Consider the following 12,313-nt stretch of genomic DNA (forward strand, 5'->3'; position numbering starts at 1 on the left):
AGTCGCCATTTGGCGACTAAAATTACGACTATAATTTTTAGCGACTCTCGGTTAGCGACTACTGGTTTTAGTCGCTGTTTAGTCGTAACACACCTTTTAGCGACTAAATAATGACTAATAGTGTAGTCGCTATTGGCTTGTTTTCTTGTAGTGCGAATTGTTGTTTTCTTTGTTTGCGAAGGATTCAGATATAAAATATCTTCAAAACACAACAGAATGTGTGGGTAAATATATGATAATTTCTATTTCCATATTGATTGCTGTTATTTATTTAGTTGGAATGAAATGTAAAATATTTAGGAAACAAAATCTGTAGTAATGTTAGTTTTGGAAAAATTTTAGGGGTTGGTTGTTAATAACTTTTTAAATAAACAAAACTAAAAGGGCATAACACAAAATGTACTTCAAAAATGTTAATATAGATTTCAACCCGTATTCTAGCACGGGTCATAATCTAGTACAAAGTATAAAGGTAATTAGTAGCGTTTGATGTGGTACTGTTTTTTTTTTGGCAGCGATATATATGATGTGGTAGTAGTACTGATATGCTGCTAATATGTGTGTTTTAAAATTCCAAAAAAATGGTTCTGGAAAAGAAAATCCTAACGAGATGATTTAGTACTTGTTTATTGCGGATCTATAATAATCATATACTCCATCCGTTTCAAAATAGAGGAATTTTAGATAAAACACGTATATTAAGATAATACACGCATAATAAAAGTTGCATAGAAACTTAAAAATCTATATATACATTTTTGGAGGCATTTAGCAAATAAATCCTAGAGTTGCTACTTATTTACAAGGAATGCCATTATCATTAAATTTTAAATTAAAATTTAAAACCAAAATTTTGGACTAAACAAAAATTACTAAAATATCTCAATAATCAATCAATGACTAATTACAATATCTAATTAAATTAATTACAATATCTTCAATTAATTATTTACTATCCTTATAACCAAACACAATTAAAAAGATTTTGTTTGATAAATAACATTTTTTTTAATTAAAATTACGATTTTCTTATCATCTTTGTTTGATTTATTTAGTTTACTTGCTTTAAATCATCATAAAATACATAAAATTAATGTAATTTTTTTTTGCATTTATCGTTATTTGGATTGTGAAAAACATGCAAGTCTTATTTAAGCAAGGATTGTGTTTGAGTATGTAGCGGGATGAGTTTGTGTACTAATAAAAATTGAAAATTATATCATTAATTGTTAGTAAATCATCAGTTCATTATTTTGTTTAAACCATCAAGTTAGAATATTAGGCATATCTAATTGAGTTGATTAAATTATGATTATGTAAAATAAACAAGCAGTACTATGTTGTATCACGGGTTATATTCTGAATTTAACAATTTAAATTGGTAAACCTAAATTTTTAAACCGGTAAACCTAAATAATATATAGATATAAGGGATATACATTTAAAATTTACAAAACATTAGTCATATATATATATATATATTTAATCTACTAAAAATTTATATTTATATTTTACTTTTAAAAATATAGTCCTGCGGTGTACCGCAAGTTAAAATCTAGTATTCTATATTGTGAAACAAAAAATATTTCTCTAAACATCCTATATTATGAAACGGAAGGAGTATAAGATGATGCATGCATAACATATGATTTGAAAAAAACACTGAATAAATACCAGCTGTTAAAAATGTATTGAAGCAATCGGAAATGTATATTTGTAAAATTTCTGGGAGATTAAATCTGCCTTTCACAATTTTTGTTGACGAAAAGAAAAATTGATTAACATTGACTTCAAATTGTATGATACATACATTCATCAGGCCCATCTAACTGGACAAAGTAGAACATTATTTACATTGAAATTGATAAATGATAATATATAGAGTATTTACATTAATTTACTTTTTTCTTCTCTCTAGTGTCTCCACTTCTTCATCTTGCCCAAAATAATAATACTCAAAAGCTTGCTATACCCCTTTTGTTAAAAATGCCCCTTTTGATATACCCCTTTTCAAAAATACCCTCTTTTCTGGCCATTTTTATTTATGCCCTCTTTTAATTTTTAATGACCATTTTACCCTTAGATGAAAATTATTTTATTCAATAAAAAGAAAAACAAAATTTTCCCGCCAAAAAATTTCTGACATATTTTCCCGCCAAAAATTTTTCAAAAAAATTTTCCCGCCAGAAATTTTTTTGTCAAAAAACCTTTGATAAAAAATTTCGAAAAAAAAAATTTTCCCGCCAAAATTTTTCCAGCCAAAAAAAATTTACAAGGTTTTTAAAAGGTTTTATAAGGTTTCTACCTTATAAAAGCCTTATAAACAACTTGTAAACGCTTTTACAAGATTTTTAAAAGGTTTTTAAAAGGTTTTAAAAGGTTTTAAAAAGGTTTTAAAAGGTTTTTAAAAGGTTTTTAAAAGGTTTTCAAATGGTTTTTAAAAGAATTTTTAAAAGGTTTTTAAACACCTTCTAAACCCTTTTACAATGTTTTTAAAAACCTTGTAAAAGTTTTTATAAAATTTTTAAAAGGTTTTTAAACACCTTTTAAATGCTTTTAAAAAGTTTTTAAAAGCGTTTACAAGGTGTTTAAAAACCTTTTAAAGCATTTACAAGCTTTTTAAAAGCATTTATAAAGTTTTTAAAAGCGTTTACAATGTGATGAAAAACCTTGTAAACGCTTTTAAAAGTTTTTTAAAAGCATTTACAAGGTTTTTAAAAGGTATAAATTTCAATATTTTTGGCGGGAAATTTTTTTGATTTTGGCGGGAAAATTTTTTTTTTTGGCGGGAAAAAATAATTTTTTCGGGAAAAATTTTCGATTTTGGCGGGAAAAAAAATTTTGGCGGGAAATTTTTTTAGCGGGAAAATATTTTCGATTTTGATGACTGTACATTCTTGCTGTCACTCAAAAAGGGTAATTTGGTCATTTTGTATATAAAGAGGGGTAGTTTTAAAAATAGTCAACATAAAAGGATATTTTTAAAAAGAAATATGGAAAAAGGGGCATTTTTGAGAATGCCCCATTTCTTAATCAGAAGCTTAAAATTTACTTATCCTCTTTTTTTTTGGGGGGGGGCTTTGTCTTCCGGCAACGTACGTGGGACAATCTAATTAGCATTCACTGCATAAGATTTGTTTCTTCCTTAGACGACTAATTAAAATCAGAGAGAGAAATCAAGACTAATGAAACTTAGGGTTTTGTGTCTCCACTGCATAAGGAAAGGTAGACGAAAGAGAGACTAAAGTCATCGAGGGATCTAATTAATTTGAGACTCATTCATTCATTGTGTCTCTTTCCACTAATTTTTATTGTTCTCTCTATTTCATCTCTTTTTCCTTTCTTTTCTTTTCTTGTCAATTCCTTGTATATAATATATATACATATTTTCTTGGTCGGATTCTTTTGGTCTGGACAGATTCGTGTTCTTTGATTGGAGGTCTTTAAAGCAAATCTTGACAGATTTAGGAAAAGAGTTTTTGTGGGCCGGGGTTTCTTTATTTCCTCAGATTTCACAAACTTTTCTGAGGAAGTTTTATCACCTTGACTTTTGGGTTAGAGCTGATCTACTCTTTGGATCTCCATCTTCTATTCAAGAATCCATTTTCTGGGGTCTGGATCCAAAGTGAGTTCGTTTTCATCTATATCTAAAAGAAACTTATATCTTCCTCTAACAAAAATGGCTCAGCTTAATTTAGGGTTTCATAACTTAATGTTGGCAGGAAGATGGTGAGGGGAAAGATCGAAATCAAAAGAATCGAGAACGTGACCAGCAGACAAGTCACGTTCTCCAAGCGTAGGAAAGGTCTCTTGAAGAAAGCTCATGAGCTTTCAGTTTTGTGCGATGCTCAAGTCGCCGCCATTGTCTTTTCTCAGAACGGAAGATTATATGATTTCGCTAGCTCTGAGTAAGCATCTACATCATTTTTTAATCTTTTAATCCAATATACTCATTTATAATCTGCTCCCTATATATATACTAATGTTTGAATCTTGCATATATTGAATTTGCTCCAAATCGTACTAGATATATACCTACCTATATTTGCAGTACTAAATTTTTTTTCCCCCAAAATATGCTATTTGAGTGCTTTGATTTGTTTGACCATATAGGTATTTTGTAGTACCACGGATTTTGTATTTAAAGAATTAATACCTAATCAAATTAATTGACTAAAATGTGTCTGTTAAGTCACTTGAGTTCTTCTTCAAACACGAGCAAGTGATTTAGGGTTTTCCCAAAAAGCGTTCTTGAACTTTGAACCTAGTATGCCTTGGAACTCATGCTGAAACCACTTGACATGTTATTATAACTATGAAAAGATTTCAGTGACCATGCCATAAAAATTAATACCTTAAGAGTACAATAGGACAGTTTTAAGAAAAGGAAACTACATGATGTATGAGACAAGATCTTGTGGCTTTGTGCCAGGGTCACAAACTATAGCCCTAGTTAGTTTTCATGGATGTTTTAGAGGCAAATGAATTTCTTACACCATATCCAAAGTAATCCAAAGATCTTAAATCGTCATATGATGCTACAGTAATTAAGGGTGCAACTAATGATATCATACTCACCATTGCTCATTATGTGAAACCATATACTATTATACTCACTTGGTACGGTTAACTAGTTCGTAAACTAATGAACTTCTTCCCTTTTCTTTATGTCAAACGTTCGTTTCATTATCTACGTTTAAGTGACTTAATGTCGGTTCATTAATATTTTCGAGCGTACTAAGATAAATTACTACTAGTACTGTACTAATTAAAAGGCGTTTGTATCCTAGCATAGTATGTAATCAATGCTTTTGCTATTGAGTTAATTTCTGACGTACTAACCATGATTGATTACTGTAAACCAAGTCACACAAATTAAAAGATATATATACACGTTGAGATCTCATATGTTACGTTTAACATGTTAGGTCGAAAAACATGTAAAAAACCTTAAGATGTACATCATCCGATCCATCTCTTGGAAACTTTCCAATTTCTATTAAAATTATACTAGTCATGAGATCGGTCAAGCGTGACTAATTCATTTATGTCTACAATACACAAAAGTTGCATATATGTGAATATTATTGTTGATCATGATAATATTTTCAGAAATTAATACAAAATGCTGTAATATATATATATATATATATATATATACTTATAAATGATGAAGATGTTCTTGAAAATGTACTCAGCATGAAGAAGATAATGGAACGATATGAGATATATAGGAGAGAGGACTTTGGGGAAGAGAGACTCCAAAAAGAGCAATATGTGCAGGAGCTCAAGAAGGAAATGGCAGTAATGATGCACAAGATTGAACATCTTCAACTTCACTGCCGGTATTTTTCTGATCTTTGTAAATCTACTGCATATGTTTTCTTGATACACAATATATATATTATGCACTCGGAAAATATCTTAAGGAAGGTGATGGGGCAAGATTTGGACTTGTGTTCGGTGGAGGAACTCAAGGAGCTAACCATCCAAATTGAGAAAAGCCTTACTATTGTAAGATCAAGAAAGGTACAATTAAATGGTTGACTAATAAATATAGACATAGAGAGAACATGATTCTCATTACAATCTATATATATGTTTTCATAATGCGTTGAACAATAGTGGTCTTTTACTAGGGGTTTTCTGAAGGTTTATCTTATTGTGAAAGGTTTAAATCGAAATGATTAGCTATCGAACCAGCCAGCTTCAATGTTTATTTATGTGCCTTATGTAGTTGCTAAATTCAGATTCCATGATTTGGCAGGCTAAGTTAAATGAAGATAAGATAGAGAAACTAAAAGCTGAGGTAATACCAATTATGTACTTTAAATAGATTTGAAGGGTATGTAATATCTACTTCTCTTTGTAAAATTTGTTCATTTTTACTCCATTAGATTGCAGGAGGGAAATGTGTCTTGAACGAGAGAAATAGGCTGCACCAAATGGTATACACATTTATATATAACCTATGGCATGCATATATTGATTAATGCACAAACATAAGCTTTAAAATTGTTGAGTTGTGTAGTCTCTATTTCCATTAAAATAGTCTATTAAGAATATTCCATGTATGTTAGACCCATATGTATATTGTTCTAGAATTTTCTCTCCCTTACATAACATTCGTTCAGTAGTTGTTTATCTTAGTTAGAAGGAAACAAAGAGCTAAAGAAAGGCAAAGAGGTAGAAAGAGTGATAAAAGAACAAAGTTTATAGGAACTCTAAATTCAACTATAGTAAAATCCGGAAAAATGGATGTAACTCTCATGTTGATGATGAACCATTATAAATCGTATTAATATTTTTGTAGTTGGATATTTTGGATCTAAGTCCAATCAGAAACATGTACTACATTAAGATAATACATGAGTTGGGAAGGTTTTGCATTTCATGGACAAAAACATCAATTAACATTTCGTTTCTTATGTACTAGTACATGATTGGTTTTTTTTTTTTCATTAAGTATTAAGTTTTTCTTCTTATTCTTCCATGGAATTTAGGAAAAATAATTTGTTACATTTCAGTTTGAAGAAAAGCCCTTGTGGATGCAGCCGAGAAGCCTAGAGAGTGAGAAGAGTGAAGCTTCTTGTGGTTGTGGAAACATGAACATATCGGATGTCAAAACTGATTTGTTCATTGGATTGCCTGAAAGCTGAGTGCTATGATTTACCCAAGTATGTATATTACTACTACTTCAGAATGTTTTAATAGTATATTCTATCTATGCGTAAATTCAAAAATAAAGTAGTGTATAAAGAGTTCTCTACTATATCTCTTTTCTTTTCTTTCTTCTTCTGAAGAGCTGTTTTTTTTAACTTGGGGGCATGTTTGAGTTTTTTCTTCTTCATAATATTAATAATGTTAATAGTCAAACTTTATAACATCAAAGTAATTTTTTAAACTCCACACGCGGAAATTTGCGTACGAATGTACGATTGGGCCATTAACTCCAGACATTTAATAGTTTTGACCACTAAATAGTTCAAAGATGCCCAGTGAATAGTATTTATTAGCCAATCCTTCATAAATGATAGTAACTTGTTTCTTCAATTAGAGTATCTATATATATACATTTGGACCATTTAGCAAATAAATCCTAGAGTTGTCACATATTTACAAGATTGCCATTGTATTTAATATTTAATATAAAATGTTTAACAATCAAGATTTATCTTTAACAGAAATCCATAGATTAACTCTATATTTACATAATTAATTGAATGTAAAATCTCCTAGATGAGATCTCGGCTCTTCTTTCTCTTTTACAATTCAATTTTTAGAAACAAACTAATTGATTAGATTTAATATCTTTCCAAAACAGATTTTACGAGATAGAATGGGTAATTGGAAGACACAACATAGTTAATCATGTACTACAACATAGTTAATATTTTCTTTGTACTCCAAAACAGATTTTACGAGATAGAGTGGGTAATTTAAAATCTACATTTTGCTTTGTACTCCACACGAATATATTAATATAGTTAATCAAACAAAAGATAGAGTGGGTAATTGGAAGTTATGTGCTTTAAAAGGATTATCTAAAATTGAGTTATATGAAATCCATGGGTATAATTTTATTTTCAAGAGAAACTTAACACTTATATCATTTTTAGATTAATATTATTTTATCAAAATTCCTACATAATATTTTATGTCTTTACCTTTTTTATATTTTAACACCATATCAAAAAAAAAATATATGATTATTTCTATATATGTTTAAACTTACTAAAAATTAAAATACTATGAATCTTTAGATTTATAAAGGTTAAAAATCTCATAAAATGGGCTTTATTTTAAAACGGGTTATAGTAACATTAGTATAAATTTAATATATTTTTAATCAAATGCTAGAACATGGGTTGAATTTTAATTTATTATTTTGTTAACACCATCAATATTAGGATATTAGTCATCTAATTAAATTAATTAAATTATGATTATGTAAGCAAACAAATTGTCTCGGGGTATACCGGTAAACCTCAAACATAGTAATTATAAATTAACTAATATATAAATCTATATATACATTTTCGAAGACATTTAGCAAATAAATCTTGAAGTTGGAACTTATTTACAATCATGCCATTAACATTAAATATTTATATTTTATAATTTACAATTTATTAAATTATGATAAGGTTTCTGATTTTTGTAAACAACTACTCCCTCTGTCTCACAAAGATTGATGTTTTGGGATATTTTTTTGTCTCACAAAGATTGATGTTTTGTAAACTTCAAGAAGTAATCATTGAAAATATTTAAATTTTTGAATTGTTATTGGTTTATATTTTCTCTCTCTACCAAAAATTAATTATAAATTAATTTACAAACATAAACTAAATTTTTTTTAATATGTGTGAAAGTGTCAAAACATCAATCTTTATGAGACAGAGGGAGTATTTGCATTAAATACTAATTTGATAATTAATTAAATAAATATAACTTTCCTTAAACTTGAAAAAAAAATTCTTCCTAATCAAAGTAATAATATTTTTGCGGGTTAAAGTCATTAAATCTGTTGCGGGTCAGACCACACATGGCGGTTAACACATATCATTGTTTTACCGTTAAAACAAAACTAGAAGAATTGAATTAGTAAAATGTTCACATATCCTAATCCTGTAAACTCAAGCGGGACATATGGCTGCAGACTATATACTCCCATGGGTTTTGTAGGATAATTTTTTTGCGGGTTAAAGTCATTAAATTTGTTCCAAAACCGATATGACATTATGAGTTTGAAATAACACTAAAAATATTAATTTATTTTATATATTATAGATTTTTAAGTCACAAAATAATTAACCATCCTGCGAAACCCGCGAAAGTATATACATGTCCACAACCGTTTCAATACATACATTTTATTAATTTTTAATGGTATAAATCTTTTAACATATAAATATTTAAAACATAACTAATATTAATCATAATTTTTTCAAAAATAAATGTACATATAGTTACTAAAATATTTAAATGTTTTAGAAATAGAATAAAAACAAAAATAGTCCCGCGGTGTACTGCGGGTTTAAACCTAGTTTCATGATAAATACAGTGACCATAAACTTTTACTCTTAAATTGCTTTATAATCATGGTCGTTAATCTATTGTAGTTAGTATGTATTTATGAGAGAGAGAGAGAGAGAAAAACACTTAATAGTAACACAGGTTTTAGAAATTCGAATTATGGATTGATTACAATTTACAACGATTAGTACAATTAGCGAGACGTAAAACGCACATTGTTAGGGTTAAAACGCAGACGCTGTTTTAGAATAGCCGCCAAGTCCTGACGGCGTTCCACACATCTAATAACGTTTGCGTTTAAACCGAGAAACGACATCGTTTCATGCACGAGGGCGTCTACGATATGCCTCTCAATCTCTGCGACGACCCTTTCCTCTTCCTCTTTAAGTTTCTTCATCTCCGCAACGGTTCCTCCTGGGTTGGTTAAGGTGGCAGAATCGTAAAAATTGGATCTTGGCGGTTCTTGAGAGAGCTTCTTCTCGTATTTGTACATCTGAACAGAGCATATATTCGCATCTGCATTCCGCTCTGGTTCTTCAGCTCTACGCATCTGAAAATACTAAAATAGTCAATCACTGAGTAACAATGCCTACCAAGTGTTGTGTTATTTCCTCAACGAGACTAAAACGTAGAAAATTTTACCTGTTTCCGAGGACGTTCTGTGGCAGAGAAAGCTGATGATGCTACGTGTGTTGATACAGTCTTGAAGGCCTTTCGAGTTTTGGGTGTTGGATGAGGAGATAGTTTTGATTCTTTTACTCCTTTCAAGTTCTTCTTGAGGGTCACCTTTGTTGCTCGTTTCTGAGAGATGTGGTCTTGTCTTATCACTAATGTGGGCTTAGTGCTTGTTGTGTTCTCTTTCTGTGACAACCTGCTATGCTCAATCTTGTTTTGTGTTGCTCCTGCCCTTGTGTTCTCAAGTAAGTTTGTTATATCCATACCAAAATTTCTGATCGTGGGTGTACTCTGTTTTATCTGCTTCCTACTACGTCTGGGACTTGGACTTCCTGCATCTTGTTTCAACGCTTTCAACCTCTTACGTGCAAACTCTTCATCATGCTTATTATCCTCTCTGTTTAGCTGAAGAGAGAGGCGACGATTGTCAGAATCAGAGGAGATCCTAGGGCTAACAGGTAATGATCTTGTCCCTGAGCCATTCCTGGAGAGTCTATGTCCTCTTACTCCAACCCTTGGTGAACTATTATGGTTGAAGTTATCCGGAAGAAGATCAAGACCCATGAGTCTAGCCACCACGTTTGGACCTGGTGTCTTGGTTTGAGGTGAGATGCAGTTACTAGAGGATTTGTCAATGAGAAGTGCTCTAAGTGTTGACTTCTTCCCGCTCACCTGCATTTGAATTCTCACTTGGTTCCATCAATCAAGTCATTTCAAATGTAATGAACCCATCAAATGTTAACTTACATGAATGTTCAAGACTTCTTTTTCAAGCTTGTAGTTTGTTGATAATGGAGACTCCTCTGTTAAGTCCAAGCTGTTTCGTGGCGCCACCAATCCTGCAAGTTTCAGTAACATAACATTCTTCTCTGTTTACTCACTGTCTTGCAAATACTCCTAATTAAGTCCTTTATTCAGAGAGCGAGGAAGCACGTACCTTTAGGATTTCTGGAAGGAGAATCAATACTAGGTTGGTGGTGATGATGACGTGAAGGAAAGTAAAAATGGTGGGAATGAAAAAAGTGGTAAAGAGCAGTGATGCAGCCACTAGTTTCATTGGATTTTTCCTTGCTTTTAGAGGAACCAATGGATCTTCCTCCCTTGTGCCATTCTTTTCCCATTTCTGTTTTAAGACAAATTAGGCTTCTCTTTTTATCTTTCTTTTGTTATCACTTCTAACGTATAATGGCAAGTGGAAGAGGAAATATATGCATGGACTGACAAAACAAGAAGAAAGAGGTTGTAGAGAACAAGATCTTTTTGAGTTTGAAGACACTAGTAAAAATCCAAAATTGTAAGGGGTTACCAAATCAGACACATTATGTATTTGGTTCCTGAGCTATCAGAAACAATCCTGCAACATTATTTCCATATTGCATTGGTATTCGAGCAGAGGGTGGTGACAGAAATAATTTAAAAACGTGACAGTAATAATTTAAAAGTATAATAAACTGTATACTAGTAAATTAATGCAAAGTGAGATGATGAGATTTAGACACGCAAACTCTTTTTGAGAACAGACAGCTTGAGTATTACAGTATGATTCCAACCATGCACACTTCTACTTTGGGGGTTTTCAAGTTTTTGAACTTTACAAATTAGTCTAAGAGAAATTAAGGTTGTCTAGATTATTTTCTTGGGGATTACAAATTAACTAGAAGAATATTCTTATAATTCGCGAATACATAACCTTTATTTCTTAGGTAGTTTACAGCCTGCTTCGCCACATGTTTAATGTCATTGCATTTATTTACTAGGACTTGTCTTGTCACACTATTATTTGCTCAATTTCAAATTTCAACCAATTTTTTAGTTCATTGGGTTAGCATTTTCTATTTACGTATCTTACATGCAGTACATGCATTTTTAGACATTTTTTTTTTTTGTAAAATGATGGAGGCATCTCATATTCGATCTCAGACTAATTCACATCTGTCGCCAATATTATGAATTTTATAGTGGCGAAAGAGAGAATGCGTCTAGCAGAAATATAGAATAATTGTCTGGAGGTTTAATGGATTGTGGGTTGCGGGTTGCTGTGATTTGGTGGGCTTAGAAAACTCAGAAGCCCATAAGTAACTGAATAAGGACCCCATAGCTCAAAGCCTTAAACTCATTATGGCCGTTTTGGTCTATTTCTGAAACAGAGGAAGAAGAGACGTATAAGCTAAACTCTGTTTAAGGGAAAACAACATCCTTTCTTATGTTGATTACTAGACAAGCCGATAAACTGAACGGTTCCCTCTACAACTTGTGAACTCGATTGGTTGAGTGTTATGTTTCTTAAAATCAGAGATTTGTCCACATTTACTTTTACTTGATTTACACCGTTTAGTCGGTTTAGTGTAAACTAACTATATACTGTATGAAGTTTATAAATCATTGGAAATTTTTTGAGGGAAAAGGACATTGTTTCTTCCTTCAAGTTTCAATATTATCGCTTGTGGCCTGACGCAAACAGTTTAAAGAAATAATTGTTGTTTTGAGTGGTTTTAACAGAGGAGGGTCCTAACTTACTAAGCATCATAACGTCTCGTCCCGTCGTCGGTACTATAAGAATCTTCTATCTTCTCATTCGTCGGAGTATTTCTCCATGCGCTTT

The 12,313-nt window shown here is 31.0% G+C and overlaps 1 protein-coding gene and 1 pseudogene across 1 annotated transcript; one reads left to right on the forward strand and one right to left on the reverse strand.

The window, feature by feature from the left end:
* Window positions 1-3,726: 3,726 nt before the first annotated feature.
* LOC104733308 (MADS-box protein AGL71-like) lies at window positions 3,727-6,876 on the forward strand. The gene is made up of 6 exons (XM_010452894.2): window positions 3,727-3,908; window positions 5,199-5,345; window positions 5,430-5,529; window positions 5,768-5,809; window positions 5,898-5,948; window positions 6,528-6,876. The coding sequence occupies exons 1-6, from the start codon at window positions 3,727-3,729 to the stop codon at window positions 6,657-6,659; spliced, it is 654 nt and encodes a 217-aa protein (XP_010451196.2). The 3' UTR covers window positions 6,660-6,876.
* A 2,293-nt stretch (window positions 6,877-9,169) lies between these two features.
* On the reverse strand, window positions 9,170-10,834 carry LOC104733309 (uncharacterized; annotated as a pseudogene).
* Window positions 10,835-12,313: the final 1,479 nt, after the last annotated feature.

This window comes from Camelina sativa, chromosome 12 (assembly GCF_030686135.1).
Source record: "Camelina sativa cultivar CO46 ecotype springtype chromosome 12, ASM3068613v1".
NCBI classification, from domain to species: domain Eukaryota; kingdom Viridiplantae; phylum Streptophyta; class Magnoliopsida; order Brassicales; family Brassicaceae; genus Camelina; species Camelina sativa.